At 47.6% G+C, this 17,753-nt stretch overlaps 1 protein-coding gene across 1 annotated transcript in view; it reads right to left on the reverse strand.

Moving 5' to 3' along the window:
• Positions 1 to 16,915, reverse strand: part of TNN (tenascin N) — a 57,507-nt gene extending 40,592 nt beyond the window's left edge. The window contains exons 1-5 of the mRNA XM_059059916.2: positions 16,510 to 16,915; positions 14,720 to 15,094; positions 13,367 to 13,630; positions 9,698 to 9,883; positions 8,209 to 8,298 (exon numbers count right to left, since the gene is read on the reverse strand). Coding sequence (XP_058915899.1) covers positions 8,209 to 8,298; positions 9,698 to 9,883; positions 13,367 to 13,630; positions 14,720 to 15,094; positions 16,510 to 16,915 — 1,321 coding nt within the window. The remainder of the gene's footprint in view (positions 1 to 8,208; positions 8,299 to 9,697; positions 9,884 to 13,366; positions 13,631 to 14,719; positions 15,095 to 16,509) is intronic.
• Between the last annotated feature and the right edge of the window lie 838 nt (positions 16,916 to 17,753).

A 17,753-nucleotide genomic window follows, 5' to 3' on the forward strand; every position in this document is an offset into this window, starting at 1 on the left:
CCTTTGCCAACATTGGACACCTACTAAATACCACCACCAGAGGGTCTACTTCAGCATGTCTGAAATACACCCTGATATCTCTATTTTAAAAACAAGTAGGGCTTCCCTGGTGGCGCAGTGGTTGAGAGTCTGCCTGCCGATGCAGGGGACACGGGTTCATGCCCCGGTCTGGGAAGATCCCACATGCCGCAGAGCGGCTGGGCCCGTGAGCCATGGCCGCTGAGCCTGCGCGTCTGGAGCCTGTGCTCCATAACAGGAAAGGCCACAACAGTGAGAGGCCCGCGTACCGCATAAAAATAAATAAATAAAAAATAAAATAAATAAAATAAAAACAAGTAAGCAAAACTCTACAGGTGATTCTGATGTACCTCAGAGGTTGAGAACCTTCACATTAAGCCACATCTTCCCCATTTTTTGCATATAATACATGTTCTGGATCCACCAATTATCCTTGCTATATTTTATCTTATGGATTCCATTTATAACTTAGTCTTTCATCCAACATGGCCACTTTCCTTTCCAGCTTCTTATCATTTGCAGACCATCTGAGTGCACCCATCAAGGTCACTAATAAAGATGCTTGCCCTGAGAACCCTACTTACAAATAGATCGGGATCCTTTTGGGTAAAGACACACAAAAAAGTCTCTTACTCTCAGAAACCTAAGCATTTTTCTTCTTCCCCATCTTGCTGTAGTTCTCTTGGCCAAGAGTTTTCCAGCAGAGATGTTACAACTTTACATAGCTACATTCTTTAACATCAGCTACAATGCACCTTTCTTAAGCACAGTGGCCATGTTCTATTTGTGTGCAAGGAAATGAAATACATTCCATAATCAGAGACAATACATATTTTATTTAATAAATCAACTGCCATTTACTGACCACATATCAAGTGCCAGGTGCTTTTAATACATTACTTTAGCAGACTTCATAGCAACAACATAAGGCATTTATCAGATTCTTCATGTACTAATTTGGGAAATTAATAATGGTTACCATTTTTATTTTTATTTTTATTTATTTATTTATTTTTCGGAACGCAGGCCTCTCACCGTTGCGGCCTCTCCCGTTGCGGAGCACAGGCTCCGGACGCGCACGCTCAGCGGCCATGGCTCACGGGCCCAGCCACTCCGCGGCACGCGGGATCCTCCTGGACCTGGGCACGAACCCGTGTCCCCTGCATCGGCAGGTGGGCTCTCAACCACTGCGCCACCAGGGAATCCCTGGTTACCATTTTTAGATCACTAATTATATGCAAGACTCAGAGAGATTAGATAATTTGCCCAAGGTCACACAGATAGTAAATGGTAGTCCCTGACTCATTCTTTAAACAATCACTGAGTGCCTACTTAGAGCTGGGGACTCAGCAGTGTTATGAGTTGTGTCCCCCGCCCTTTGCAAAGGTATATCTAAGTGCTAAACCGCAGTAAGTACATCAACATGTGACCTCATTTAGAAATAGGATCTTTCTAGAGATAATCAAGTTAAAATGAGGTCATTAGGGTGGGCCTGATCCAATATGACTGCTGTGCTTATAAAAGGGAGAAATTTGGAAACAGAGACAGACACATACAAGGAAAGACAAGATGAAGACAAGCAGGAAGAAGACAGCCATGTGATTGCAGTGTTTCATCTACAAGTCAAAGAACGCAAGGATTGCCAATGAACACCAGAGGCTGGAAGAGACAAAGGAGGAACACCTTGAGCTGTCAGAGAGAGCATGGCCCTGCTGACATCATGATTTCAGACTTCTAGCCTCCATAACTGTGAGACACTCAATTTCTGTTTTAAGCCACCCAGTTTTTGGTACTTGGTTATAGCAGCCCTAGGAAACTAATATAAGCAATGAAGAGAATAAAGACTCTCTACCGGGGAGCTTACGTTCTCCTGGAAGAGCCAGACAATAAACAAGTGGGGACAGTACTGGGAAGCCCAATAGGGCAAGGTAAAGGAATTAGAAAGTGAGGAACAAAAGATATTTGTGATTTTAGAAGGAAGGTCAGCGAGAAGGTAACAGCTGAGCAAAGACTGAAATGAAATGAGCCATGTGCAATCTGGGCAACCTCACTCCAGGCAGAGGGGAGCAGCAAGTTCAAAGACCCTGCTCCATGTATGTGGGGAATAGCAGGAGGCCAGTGCATCCGGACAGAGTAAGTGAGGAGGTCGAGTGGCTGGAGGTGAGGCCAATGAGGTGAGGAGGCAAGTAGATGCCTTTGAAAGTCATTGTAACAACTTGGCTTTTGCACTGAATGAGCTGAGAAGCTTCTGGGGGGTTTTCACAGGAGGATGACATGATCTGACTTGTTTTATAAAAGGACCCCTTTGGCTGCTGCAGGGAGTACAAACTACTACAGGTCAAGAGTGGAGGTCACCTAGGAAGCTGCTATAACAGTTTATGCATGAGATGACAGGAACATGGACAACTGTGGCAGATGAAAGTGGGTTGGGGAGATTTCAAAGATAGAGCTGCCAGAATCTGCTCATGAATTTGATGTGGGCTATAATGACTTGTTGGTTTGAGTCTTTAGCAATGTGCAGAAAGGGGTGACCATTTACAGAGATGGGGAGATCTGAGGGAGGGCAGGGTTTGCAGTAGAAGCTAGGGAGAGGAATGGGACCAAGGGTTTACTTTTGGACAGATTAACTGGTAGAGCCAAGATCTGAACCCAGTCCTATCTACCAAAGACGACACATTTCCACCTTATACGACTATAGGCTAAGCAGCACTACCATCGGCCTCTTCTTATGGAACTATGACTACTACTAAGAATGATAATACTAAACTACAAATAAAATAGAGAAAGTATGATTTGAAAATTTCTTGCAACCTGAAACCCAGAAGCACTAGTGGATTGGAACTTGGAATGGCAACTAGAAAGAGGAAATGGTTCCAGACTGTTGCCTCTGGGAGACAGAGGCTGGTCATACCTCATACCCATTTGGTAGAGTGGGCCTCTTGGGATGAAAGGGCAGTGCAGTCAGAACACAGACACCAACAGGGCCATGTCCTGGGCCTCTAGGGGCTTGAGCAGGCTCTAAGAGGATGCTCAGAAGAAAGTGTACACAGCAGGGGAGAGGACTCCCACCTCATTCCATTGTCCCTTTCTGTGCACAGCAGGATTCTGCACATGACGGGGAGGTAATGAAGAGAGCCTGCAACAGTGATATGTCAATAGGGGGAAACTGGTGCCAAATCGGGAGTGGGGACATTTGGACTGGAAATGTGAAGATGGGGAACACCCAGAAAGTCCTGCCTCTTGAAGTCCCTGGCCCTCATCCTCTCCCACATCTGTACGACCCGCAGTCCCAGAAGTGCAACCCAACACCTCTCCCTGCCCCAGATCAGTGTGTGCCAACACGGCTGCCAGGACCCTCAGCACAGGCCCATGCCTTTGAAGGGTCAGGGCTGCCTGTGTGTGCAGCACTTTCAAGATCCATCACATCCACCTGGGTGGATGGAGGACATATTATGTTATTATTATGAGGTTTGATAGAGTAATGTATGAAAAGCTCCTGGCACATAGTATGTGGTCAATCAATGGCAGTTGGTTTTTTAGACACATTAGAGTTTTGTAGGTTATTTGCAATAAGTGAGCTTACGTAACACACCTTTTCTTAGAGATAAAAAGCACATAGGAATGAACGTGAGGTGAAGGGCTATCTCTGGGAATTACACAATTTAGCTCTGTGGCAGCCACTATAATACTCTAACATCTGGGAAAGCAGAGATCAGAAAGATGAGAGAATGACCCTCAAAGAAGAAACTGAATGTTGTCTTTCCATCACTTTCTATGGATTGAGGCCAGTCCATCCCACTTGGCTGAACAGGGATAAGCTGCCACCAGTGATTATGGGAAGCGATTCAGGAGAGTATAGATTTCTGACACAAGGCCTGATTTCTGACACATAGCCCTGAAGCTCCTTTCCCTGCCAACAGTCCCAGAACCCCCAGGAATGGAGGAGAACCAGGAAAAGGCATCTTGGCTATGAAGAGTGAGAAGATAGGAAGAAAAAATAGAATCACACCATGTCAGGGTTACAGAGACCAAGCCCAGAGAGATGTGACTTCTCCAAACCCATAAAGCCAGTGAGAGGCTGGGCCAGCCTGGAACTCAGGACTCCCTGCCCCTTTTCTCTCAACTCCCTAACAACAACAACTTAAGTCAGTAGGAGGCTCTTCAAAGAGCTGCTCTTCTCCTTGATAAATTTCAGGATGGGAATCAGACACCAAGATACAGATGTAGAAGGAAAGCCTCAGTGATATTGTGACCCCGCACAATACTCCACATCATTGGAAGAAGCCAGCTTAGCAGGACCAAAACCTCCCTCTCTGGCAAGAAGGAATGTGAGGATCATAAATAGTTTTTGCCGTGGAACAAAGTCTTCTTGTAGCTGCAGCAGCTGGCCAAATCCTAGAGGAGTCCCAGCAGCAGCCTCAACTGGGAGACAGGCCCTGCCGCCCCGGCTCCAACTTCCTCCTCAGGCTGCAACTTCACCTGCTGGACACTAGCTGCCCTGGTGGGACCTTTCTCAGGGCCACTGAGGTTAGGGAGATTTAAAACAAGATTTAAGAGGCTTGATAGGTAGGATTCATTTTTGAGTGCATGTATTGGAATAAAGGTAAGCCCCATGTCAGAGATTTAATTTACGAAACCGAGGATACAGAAAAGGCTAATTAAGAGCTCTAGACACATCAGGAAAGATGATTCCACTTTATAACAAGATTCACCACAGGACTGGGTAGGGCACGGCTGTCTTCAGTCTACGCTGGCAAACCCAGCAGCACAGGTCCACACTCCAACCCACGGCCACAGGCATTAGGGACAGCCTTCTCCATTCACAACGGCCACTTGTGAGTCACCCAGTTGGCATAGTGCAAAATGGAACAACCAAGGTCTGAAATCCATGAGGATATTATGGGTTTGGAGGCAGAGATGGGGGACAGGGCCTATGCTACTGGTTTGAAGGTGAGTTCACGGAAGAGGTACCTCTGGACTATAGTAGCTATGCTTTCTCTGGTCTCCTCTACTGCTTTTCATTGTGGTAATAAAATTATTCAAAAGGCACCATTTGTAGAGGATGTATGCAAAGAGATCAACCCCCCTTCCTGCTATCCTCTAGCTTTGCTTCTGGAAAGCGAACCTAAATTCAAATGCCATTCACTAGTTCACTCTGAATCTCCTAAACTTTGTAGGCTTCAATTTTCTCACCTGTGAAATGGGAATAATAATGCTTACAATGCTTTTAGAAGGACCGAATACAATGTTTATGAAGCCCCATGGTACCTAGAACACACAAATGCTAGAGAGCCTCATTGTTTTGCAGCTATTGGGAGTATGTGTGGGGAGGCTATGAGAGACAGGAGTTCTGAGTGTTGACAGGAGCTTATCTTGAAACATGAAGGAGTTTGAGAAGGAAAGTTTTGGGGGCTGGGCCATTTCAAAATGAAGCATTGTGTTTGGGAAGCAATAAAAAGCAAACAGGATAATAAGAGTTGCCAAAACTTCTATTTCATAACATAGTGTAAGGAGAAAAGTTCTGAGAAAATTGTTAACAATTAAAGATGCTAGGCTGTATGCTCTGCTGTGCGTGGGAGTGTGGGAGATTACAACAAAGCAAGTGGTCCTTTGTTTTAGACTCACCATGGAAGGCATGACTTATAGACATGATTAAAAAATCATAATCATAAAAAAAACAAGAGAAGGGACTTGAAACACATTTAGTCCATCCTTTCATTTTACAGATGGAGAAATGAAGAATAAAGGGATAGCATCACCTCTTAGTTAGGGGCCTGCCTCTCTTGTCATTTGATGTGAAGTGGCTGTGACAGTCTGATGGAGGAGTTCAGGGACATTTCTCCCTGGAGACACTGGCCTGGCCGGTGCTTGCTTCTCCAGAAACTGATCTGTTTCTAAAGCCTTGCCTTTCTAGAAGGTGCCTTTCAGTGCACTTTGAGTATGTTAACAGGGTGAGCGTTTTCAATCGACCCTTTCACTTCCGTGGTATTAGTTCCACTGAGTGACTCGTTAATACCTGAACTGTGCCATTTCCTCCCTGCACATGCTTATGCCATTCTTATATTCCAGTGTGTTTTTCCATCTCACGGAATGCAAAACACCTGGAGAAAAGAGAGATTCTTTATTTTTCCCCCCTTACATTAATTGTCTAGCCAGGTTTGAGAGTGCTTCCTGACCTCAGAAATTATTGTGTCCTTTATTTTCATGTTGGTAAGACACATAACACAAATTTATTTGCCATCCAATAAAATAACCCATCCTGCTTTTAGAATAGAATTGACAATAAAAAAACATTTCTTGAATGCTCAACTTCTAGTTGGGATAATATGCTTGAAAGGTTAACTAGCAATTCAAGGCCATATGTAATTAAATGCTCTAGAAATTCAAAGGCAAAGATAGCTGCCATTTAATATTGTCCTAGAAGGCCTCAGTGGAGCAGCCAACGTTGGAGATGACCCAGAAGGATGAGTGATATTACTGCTCCGAGCCCCTGAAGGGCAGGGACCAGGGCTCATCACCTTTGGAAGTATCTAAAGGGCTTGTGTCTCTAGGACCCAGTGGTACTCTGCAATTAATGTTTGTTGAACTGAATGAATTGATAGTTAGAGATAACAGTGGAGAATTTTCTAGGCAGGGGTAACAACATGACCAAACCCACGAGGTAGAGATAAGCCTTCTGTGTTAGGGAGCCCCAAGAACAGTCCAGATGCAGGAAGGCTTCCTGTTGGGAAGTTTTGAGAACAATGGCCCAGGTTGGAGGGGTCCACAGAGGCCAAGATAAAAGAAGTCTATATTATCCAAAGACAACGAGGACTCACAGAATTTTTTTTTTTAGTTAGGGAGTAAACAGTATGAAAATTAACCAGAAATAATGGACAGAGAAGTAAAAGTAGGTGGAATTTTAGTTTTGGGTCCACCAAAGTGGACATCCTGGGTGCAAATCCCAGCCCTATCATTTCCTGGCTGGGAGACCTTGAGCTGAATTTCTCCAAGCCTCAGTTGTCTTATATGTGACTTGGAAATAATAATAGGACCTACCACACAGGATTATGATGCAAACTAAATGAGATAATTTATGAGACGTGCTTAGTGGTATAATGCCGGGTGCATGGTAGACTCTCAATTAATTTACAGCTAAAGAGAAAGGCACTAGAAGCAAGGAAGGACTTGCCATTTTCCAAGTCACCAACGTGTTTCACTAGTTCACCATTCAGGCAGGCTACACAGTCTATACTGTATGGTTGAAAATTAAAGTATATTTTATCTTTTATAATTGCCCAACTCTATAACTCTTTCACACTCCAGATATGCAACCTATTCGGCAGCTGAAATAGTGAATTCAATTCTTGCACCATCTCACCCTTATTCTCACCACCCTAACCAGCTACTGCCAGGACTGAACTGAAAAGAACTACGAAACTTTTCAAGGAAGTCTCAAAATTCAAAGATCCCTTCTTTGCCAGCTCCAAGGATTAGCCTCTAGCGGGTGGCTGTAGGCTTTAGAGCACCACCTCCTGACTTGACTTGGCAGGAGCACAGGGTGACCGCAGGAGGCTCACAATTCAATACAGGCTCAAGCACTGCCTAAAAACTAAAACTTACATAGGATATCTTGCATATATAACTACAAGGATTTCAAATTCTTTTCTGATTAATAAATTACAAACCTACTGTCGAATGTTACTGATTTATAGCAACGTTTGTCATTGTATATTTTCTCAATCTGCAGATGCTAAATCTATTGCTACTCCCATGTGAAAGTCTTTAATATCTTTTGACATTTTAAAGCAAACTCCCTGAGTGTGTTTGTCATGAAAACACCACAGGAATGACAAGAAAAAAATTATAAATCACCTGTCTTAAGTAATGTGGAGCTGTGTGCCTAGGTCCAAGATAATAAATGCCTTAAAGATAACCCAGTGACTGAAGCTATTAAAATAAGCAGAAAGGTGTTGGAAATGGCCTTTCCCCTTGACTCCAGGATCCTGGAGGAGATTTTCAATGGCAAAACATATTTGAAATAGAAGAAGTTTGCTTCCCCTCTCCCGCCCCCCAAAAGATGTCAGTACACAAAGAGACAGGCTGTCTCTACACACAGATCCCAGAGTTTTTATCCAAAGAGGAGCCAGCCTAGAAAATATCAGAATACAAACATGAGATGCATTCATAGTGCATCTCCGTCGTTCTTACCTGTCCTGCCATTCAGGAGAATCGGCTTGCCCTCGAGGTCTCCCCTCATGGGGACAACTGTGATCTTATATTCTGTCCCCGGCTGCAGACCTAGAAACAAGCAGCCAGCGCTGGGTGTGAGTACAGGCTCCAGACCCTCGAGTCCCAGCACTCCTCTTCCCCAGGATTTCTCCTGTGAGGGTGTGGAGAGGGCTATGCTTCTGTCCTCAAGACTACAATCTACCTAAGGCAGCTAAAGAGCTGCAGGACCAGTGGAATACGAGGCATCATTGCGGAGCTTATCAGTCATGAAGCGCAGGCCAGAGTGGATGAGATGAAGTTAATGGAGTTCCAGTTCCTTCCTTGGACCACTGAGAACTTATTTCCCAATTGTATTTACAGCCCAAATGTTCTTCTGCTCCCAACAATCCTTTTCCCTCAAAAGTTTCTTTCCTCCCCATTGTAATAATTAGCTTAATTTTTCCCTCTTTATTTTCTTTGCTTTAATTTGCCCTTTCTTTTTCTTTTTTTCTTTATCTTTGTTTGTTGTTTCCCTGTAGCGGCAACTTGAATGATTGTTCCTCATGACACAAATATTCAGACTCTGGTGGTGAACTGCAGGCAAACAGCAGCATGTATGAGGCTCACGTGTGATTTGCCATCCCACAAAACATTGAGAACCCCAAGATGACCTCTCAAGACAGAATGCAGGGAGTAGATGGCAGGACAAGGCCCCAGAGGAGGACTCACCGTGGAGCTAAAAAGCCTCAGGGCCCCTCACCTGCACCAGCCCCTTCCAAGGCCATGTGCTGAATTGAGTATTCATGCTTGTGTATTACTTTTCTTAAAGAGGACACTGAAAATTGTACAAACTTCAGGTGTCACAAAACATTATCCAGCCCTACGTGGCCCCGTTCTGTTTGCAGCCGTCTGATTTCCAGCTCTCCCAGAGTTAGCTCAGTCACCTGGGATAGGAGCGCCCTACCCCAGGCCGCCTATCTCAACTCCTTCCACATATGGCACTGAACAAACCAACCTCAGTCAACCAATTTATCTCTCTCTCTCTCTCTCTCTCTCTCTCTCTCTCTCTCTCTCTCTCTCTTTCTCTCTCTCTCTCTCTCTCTCTCTCTCACACACACACACACACACACACACACACACCACACACAGCTCTTCCAAAAGGAATGTCTGTGTCCCATCAAATCCACCCCGAGACACAGACAGGGGCTTCCAGAGGGTTAGCTGACTTGAGAGAGCATTTCAGATGTGTAATGTGTTACCCAGGTGCTCCGAGCTTCCAGAGGCAGTGCTGGAATGCTGGAGCAGAGATCTCGAGCTCCCAGAGTGGGCTCACCTCTGGGAGTTCCCGGGTCAGGGTTCAGGTGATTCCCAAGGCCCCAGGACCCTCTGTGCACACCTGAGCACTACAGATGCTGGTCCCCTCTGCACACACTCTCCCTGCCTCAGCATCCACCAGCAAACATCTCACATCCCCAGTGTTGACTCTTACCTGTGATGGCATATCGGCTCTTGGGGTCACTGCTCTTGGGCACAGTGACCTCGGCCACCTCTTGCCCTGTCAGGGGGCCATACTGCAGCTTGTAGTAGTCCACCTTGGTCGGGGGGTTCTCCCACTCCACATCAAGGGAGTTCTCAGTCTCATCTGTCACCCAGGCAGTGCCAAGCACAGCAAGATCTAGGGCAGGGGTCAGGGAGGGCAAGAGAAAGCAGTGAACAGCAGGGGCCCGCAGGTCTGTAACAAAACACTGGCTACCAGGTCAGCTCCCTTTCTTGACACACTGAAAGCAGGCTTCAGCCCCAGGACACAGTCCTTAGAAGGTGTCCTAGAACTACCAAAGGATCAAATAATTGTTGGTTTTCACATTGTCCACGGAGGATAGACTGTCCTTCAGGAAAGCCTCTTCCCCATCCCACCCCATCAGATACCACGCAGTCCTCCCTGTCCATGCTGTTGTGGCCAAGCCCTGAACCTTGCCTCCTAGGCCAGCCATCCAACCCACTCGGCCAGGGTTCACACAGCTCTGAACTAAACAATCACCCTTTAGCTGCAGAGCCCCTGCCCACAGAGACTCAACCTCAGGATGAGAAGCTCAAGGCCCCTCCATGTAGAGTTTGGGAAATGCATTTCCAATTTTCTGGAGTATAACACTAGTAATACAACCAGCTCTTTCCTCAGTCTCCCAAATTACAGCTCCTTCCCCTTCTCTCAAATTCTCCTATAAGGATTAAACATAGGCAAAACTATAAAGTAGGAGAATTTTAAGTTGGTCATTCTGAGTATTCTTCTTGCACCTTCTACCAATTTTAGCACCTCCACCAGGTACCTGGTGTCCTCAGCTGTCCATCCTGTGAAGGAAGAGAGTTACTGTGCACGTTTATTCATAGTAAAGTACTTTTTAAAGAGAGTGCAGTGTTCTATTTTATTTCATTTGTACTTTGGCCATGCTGAGCTAAACCCAGGGATCAAACCCAGGTCTCTGCAATCCTAACCACTAGACCACCAGGGACCTCCCATAGTAAAATAAAGTATTAATGGCTAAATGTTCACCCCTCCACTCAGAAAAAGATGAAAATATAATGCTTATTACAAAGGAATGGATCGCTGATGTGGCTCTGTGGGAAGAACCATTGGGTGGTGTTGAAGAGGGGTCTGGGGTCTCTGGGAACACTTTGAGTTCCAATGTCCATATCCCAGGCCAATGTCACCTGGCCTGAAGTTTGGAACAGGAAAGACAAGCCCCCAGACTTTCAGCCTCGCCCCTTCCTCACCTCCAGTGAGTGCCTTGGTTCTGAAGGTGTTCCCACCAAACTTACTGGCCCCTTGTCAAGGACGTAGGACAGAGAATTTGTGCATCAGTCAAGGGATGAACTCTACGCTCTCAAGGTCCCATGGCTCTGAATGTTTCTGCTTCCCTCTGTTATGGATAAAGAAGCTCACGGAGCATTTTCTCTGAAGCACTCCTGCCCAAGCTCTGCCTTCTACCTGCCCGCCTCCAGGTTCTTCCCTCAAAGATGGGAATTCCTTGAGGGAACAGGTCAAGAGGCGAGTAATGAAAGTGACTCAAGGATTACAGAAGGGGCCCTACATGGCTCACAAGTGAAAAAGCAGGATCTTAATGGAAATGTTCAAGACGATTATGGGGATAAGTGTCTCTCCGGCTGAGGCTTCCCCGAGGAGCAAACAAGAATGGGTTTCACTTGAATCAGATTAGAAAGAAGACTTCACAGTCACAGGATTTTACAAGTCCCTAGAGCAAGAAGCCTAGAGGGGTTGCTAAGACTTTCAGAACAGGTGTCTCAGCTTTTCATTGAGAGGCTGTGAGCACCGTCCTGTTTAAATGCAGAGGCAGCCACAGACAAAAATGGGGAAAGAGAAAAGGAGCCCGACAGCTGGGAGCTGGCCTGGCTCTCACAGGTGGGCCTTGGTGTTCTCCTGTTGAACATAAACAATTCTACAGGACATCAACAGCAGACAAGGTGCTCTGTGGCCATGCCAAATTAAGACCAAACAAGACGATTCCAAGATCACGTCTGCACCCAGGCAAAACACGAATGAAACATTGTCCAATTCACAAAAATGACTAAACTTCCTCCCTCCTGACTGGTATGAGTGACTGTTCCTTTTTTTACCAATGACAGCTTTAGCCTCCATCTAGTCTGCCCTCTTTCTACATAAGATTCACTAAGATACCAATCAAAGGATTACCCCCAGTTCCTGACAGCATGCAATCCAAAGCAAATCCCTGCTTCCTTAACTCTTCTCCCAAATCACCTAACACAAGTCCAACTTCTACACCAGTCCTCTCTTACACTGTCTTACTGAGACATCCGTGGTCCCCCATGGTGTGTGTGCTCCGATGCTGCAACCATCAATAAACCCAACTTGTTCAACTACAGGGATGCCCTGAGGGGTCTTTGGCTGGAGGGCAATCACAAATTGCCCTCCTAAGCATGACAAGTCCTTTGTGGCTCTTTCCAACACTGAGCTATCCCTACCCTATTCTACACTTACCACCAAAAAGGACAGGCAGTCTGATGATTCTCCAAAGACACTGCATGTCAAAGGTCCATCCACCTGGATGTCCCTGGATTTCCCTCAAGAGTTTAGGGAAAGATGGAGGCAGTTCATTTTTATTAGCATCTAGGACAGTGCCTGGCACATAGTAAATGTTCAATAAAGTATGCTGAGAAAAGGAATGAATCCGAATCACTCAAACAACTAGGTTTCTCCAAACCCTTGAAGATCTAGGCTGCCTCAAGTACTTTCATGAGAAAATAAGAATTTCTAAAGAATAAGCAATGATGCTTGTCCTTCCAAGCACTTTGATAGCATTTAGTGGTGCCCTGGAGACTCCATACCTCCAGATCCATCCTCCTTCCGGCTCTGTATCCCAGATTATGACCTCTATGAAATGCATTAGCCTGGTTCCCTGGACCTCTGGTTTCTGGTCATGTTCAGCCATTGAGAGTCACCAGAAGAGGGCAACTGATCTCCTTCAGTCCCTCCTGGTGGGGACACAGTAGACTGCCTGCATCTCTCTACCATCAGGCAGCCCTCTCCTAAAGCCCTTTCTGGGTCCCAGTACCAACTTCCATCCCCTGCCCCTTCAGACTGGGGTGGATCCCCACTGATGCTAGTCCTGGAGTGTTTCATCATCCAAACCCTACATATACCTCTATAAATAACCTCTTCATTAAACTTTCTTCAGCTACCCTGTTTGTACCTTCTCTTTTCTGCTGAGATGAATCTAATTGATACCGGTGACTTCAGCAGACCCCCATCCATACCAGCTTGATCTTGCTGAATGCTCCCTGTGGCTCAGTGAGGGCCTGCGGATGCAGGTGTACTCCACGGCTGCTTGCATGTGGGTGCAGGGCAATCAGAGATGACTAATCTCAGGGATGGAGAAGATGCTGTGAGCCCCAAACCAGCAGGCTCTATCACTGGCTTGGAGGACCCAATAATTATGGAGGAAAGAGAGAGGAACAAGAATGGAGACTTTTCTTCAGAACCTAGGATTGCAGCAGCTATGTTTTCCAAACCCCGAAACAGGGCAATGGCCTGGGGTAGTAGAAGGGTACTTGTGGGGACAATGGAAGAAAATGCTTAAAACAGAGCTTCTACTGGGAAACCTGGGGCATCTGGCTGCTTCCTCACCTGTGGTGGCAAGTAGATGCTGTGGGCTGCTGGAAATCTCTTTCTTCACGTTGCGCAGGGTGACTATGTACTTGGTTCCAGGCAGCAAACCAAGGATCTCATAGCTGTGCTGCTCCTTGGGCACTCGGATCTGCTTGATAGAGAGCTCCTTACCCAGGGGGTAGTAGCTGAGGAGGTAGTGGTCCACCTGGCTGGAGGGCTCCCAGCTCACCAGCAGGGAATCCTCTGTGCTTTTGAACAGCTGCAGACCCTGGGGGGCGACCACTGCACACAGAACAGGAACAAGCATGCAGACGGTGAGGAAAGAAGGGTGGGAATCCATAGCCAATATGTATTCATTGAGCACCTACTTTATACTTAACACTATGATGGTGGGTGCGGAGGATACAGAGCCTGTGTAAGGCACCATTGTGGACCCCCAAAAGTTATTATCTGGTTAGGAGTTAATATTGACCTCCTATGTTGCCAGAGCTGCTCCAAGTCTTTGTTCAAAACCCTCCAACCTCCACCTTTAGCAGGAGTTAACATAAATCTTCAAATTAAATGGTCCAGGGATGAGAAAGTAAGCTACAAACAAAAAAGATGGAACCAGATGGGACCAAGATGGTGAATCTGAACTCTGGCAGACCCTGAGTTTCACTCTATGCTGATTTTACTACATTAGCATATTAAATGACACACCTACCAGCAGCCATGACTGGGACGTTAAGGACCAAAAAAGGATGAAAAGAGAGTGGCTCCCCACTCCCTTGGAAAAGCACTACTCCTTCTCAGGCAGACTAAAGCATAGGCCTCCCCACCATTAGCCTCACTCCTACTCCCTTTGTCTTTACTCATGAGGATTAAATCTCTCTTGCCAGGTGTGCGAGAAGCTGATCTGTGAATTTAGGTCCCACTTCTCCATTCTTTGGCCACTGAATAAAGCTTGTGCTTTGCGGATTTCAGCTCAAGTTTTGTTACTGGCTGCGAGAACCAGAACCCTCCCCTAACCAGGCAGAGAGCCTCAGCAGGGCTAGGGCCCGAGCAGGGGCCATAAGACTTCATTCAGTAACACCTAACACAGGCACACACCATCAGGTAAGACAATGGTCCTCAAACCAGCAGTATCAGCATCACCTTGGAACTTGTTAGAAATGCAAGTTTTCGGGCCGTGCCTCAGACCTGCTGAACCAGAACCTCCGGGAGGGGCCCAGGAATCTGTGTTTTAACAGGCCCTCCAGGGGATTCTGATATAGGCGAAAGGTGGAGGGTGCCCTTCTTAGGACAAAATGTAATTGATGGTTAAACGGTGCCGTGGGGACCGCCGGGGCAAGTTAAGAAGAGAGGCGGGCCAAGGCGCATCTCTGCTCTCACCCTGGGTGCAGTCGAGGCCGGTGAAGCCCTCCTCGCAGTAGCACTCGCCCGTGTCACAGAAGCCGTGGCCGCTGCAGTCGCCGGGGCAGCGCCGCTCGCTGCAGTCCTCAGACATGAAGTCCTCGTGGCACTGGCAGACGCCGCGCACGCACACGCCGTGCCCGCTGCAGTTCTCCGCGCAGGCGGGGTAGGCGCAGTCGGATCCCACGTAGGGCTGCTCGCACAGGCAGCGGCCGTCCACGCAGCGCCCGTGGCCGCTGCACGCACCAGGGCAGGCGGGCCGCTCGCAGTCGGCGCCCTCCCAGCCCTGCTCGCAGTGGCAGCTGCAGGTGTCCAGGGAGAAGGTCCCGTGGCCGCTGCAGTGGCGGCTCAGACCTGCCCGAGAGAGGAAAACAGTCAGCTGGGACTTGAGGGCTTGTGAGCGGTGAATCTCCTTCCCTGGGGACCCTAAGAGCAGGCTGGTGATTTCAGGATCCTGCACGGCTCTTTCTGTGGAGGAGGGTAGGGCCTATGGGGAAGACAAGGAGTCTGCCCTTTCCAACCTGGGCCAGAGGAGGACCTGCGAAATCTATTGATATATTTTATTCCTGAATAGCCACAGGGACCACATTTGCCTTTCCCTTTTCATCCCGAGCACTCCTTTGACTTCTCTTGGTTCCCTCCCCTGTGAAAGGTGCTAATTGTTTAGTACCTTCCTATGAAGGCACTTTAAATGCTCCAACCTGGATGTCAGGGGGCCAGCTTACACCAAGGGACAGGGCTCCTGGGCCAGGCAGGGGAGCTCCAGGCTGGGTGGGGGCTTGCCTTGGTTGGAGGGGGCTGAACCTAGCAAGACTGGGTTCTTGGGAAATGATCCCAAATTGAAGCCTGGAAAAGTGGACCTGCAGAAGCTATAAAATAGCCCAGTCTTATTATGGGGGTGATGGATGGGAGGATTAACCAGGCTCCTCTCTCTAACCCCAGACAGCAAGAGGCAGTTGGAGGGCGGGCCAGTCAGCCCTGTCTCTTCACCAGCCCCAGCTCCTGTCTCAGAACACCCTCTCTCCTTCCTAAAACTTTTGACATTGAGGTCCCTCGGGGTCAATTCCATGCTGTTTTATTCATGACAGCATCCTCTGTGCCTAGTTCTGTGTCTGGCTTATAATAGGTGCTCTTAACGGTAGCGATTTCTTCAGGCATTAAAATATATGCCAGAGTATCACTGGTTATTATCATTTGGATCAGCGTGGCAGTTTATGCTGAAAAGAAAATGTGGTGATGGGGGGCTCACTATTTGTAAAATCAAATTGTAGTACTTTATTACTGACAAAAGAGTTCACAATTTTCTGGCTAATGGCTGGGAATCTTCTGTACATCACCCGTAGTTCTCAGAACTAGACTAGCTCATAGAATTGTCCTCAATGGACAGTTGAGGGAACTTAAGGTATTTGCCCAAAGTCACACAGCTAAAGAATGGCAGAACTGGGATTTGTACCCAGTCCTCTCTAGCTCCAAGGCCAAGCTTTCCTCTCTAACCCATTGCTTTCCCTTACAACAGAGACTGGATCCCCAGGTAAAACTGCACCCAAAAGCGTTCTTATCTGGAAGCACTGCCCCAAGAGTCCAGACTCACTTTAAGAGTCGCTGGTCCCTCCCCTCTCAGGCTTGAAGATAACCCCTGGAGCTAAGTGCCAATGGTGGCACCCCCTAGAGAAAACCCAGAGTGAGAGGCAGGGTGCTCGTGAGGCTGGCGGAACACGTGAAGGTGCTCATTCAGTGTTTGTTGAATGGATACCAGGTGGTGAGCTCACCAGCAGCTCCCGGGCAGCAGCGCTGGGCACTACACCGTTCCTTCACCTCCGCCATCTCTTCCTCCAGCTTCTTCACCCGAGCCAGGAGGTCCTGGATGCTGCCTGCTAACTCGCAGTCCTTCTGGGGTGTCTGCAGGTGGATGTTGTGCCTGAAGACGATGCTCTGTTCCTCAACCTCCCCCGGGGCCAGGAGTGAGGCTCCAGCATCACGGAGGGGCTGAGGGTCAGCCTCCACCTGGACCAGGGCAGACTTGGGCACATCAATCTTGTAGGTATGGCTGACAGTGACCTGTTGCTCCTTCTCGCTGCAGCCAGAAGACTCGAGAGTGGCCGGGGCTGAGGCCACCAAGAGCACAGAGCCAAACAGGAGCCCCAGGGGGAAGCAGAACATCCCCTGGAGACCCATCCTTGGAGTGATGGGGAGTGGATGCTCCAGGAGGCCTGCATCCAGAAAAACATGCAAAAGCAAGCCATGGAGATTAGCTAATGGAAATTGGCCTTTTTAACAGATTCTAAGAGTCCACAGAAGCTGAGAAACCAGAAGAGAGATTTCCTCCTGTATGGAGGACCTGAACTAGATTATTTTTTGTTCCTTCTTCACACATTGCGCATTCTTGCCTCCTGTCTTTGCTGACACTGTTCCTACTCCCTCAAGGCCCTCCTCTTCATTTCTTTTTTTTTTTTTTTTTGGTACACAGGCCTCTCACTGTTGTGACCTCTCCCGTTGCAGAGCACAGGCTCCAGACGCACAAGCTTAGTGGCCATGGCTCACGGGCCCAGCCACTCCGCGGCATGTGGGATCCTCCCGGACCAGGGCACGAACCCGTGTCCCCTGCATCGGCAGGTGGACTCTCAACCACTGCGCCACCAGGGAAGCCCCCTCTTCTTCATTTCTAATTCTGTATTTCACCTGCACTGCAGTAATAACAAGAACAACGTCTTGTAGTCAGGGCATACTGTGTGCCAGGCTTTGCTCGCCCTAATCCCTGATCTATACATTGACCCTAATACCACCCCCACACTAACAACACCAGCAATCATAGCTGCACATAGAGCACAAGCTGTGTGCCAGGCACTATTCTAAATGTTCTACATTTATAAGTTCATTCAATCATCACAACAACCCTTCATGGAATATACTGTTACCCCCATTTTAGAGATAGGGAAACTGAGGCACAGCTACCTCAAATGACTTGCCCGCAGGCACACGGCTGAGAGTGGCAGAATTTGAACCCAGGAAATCT

This window comes from Kogia breviceps, chromosome 1 (genome assembly GCF_026419965.1).
Source record: "Kogia breviceps isolate mKogBre1 chromosome 1, mKogBre1 haplotype 1, whole genome shotgun sequence".
Lineage (NCBI taxonomy): Eukaryota > Metazoa > Chordata > Mammalia > Artiodactyla > Physeteridae > Kogia > Kogia breviceps.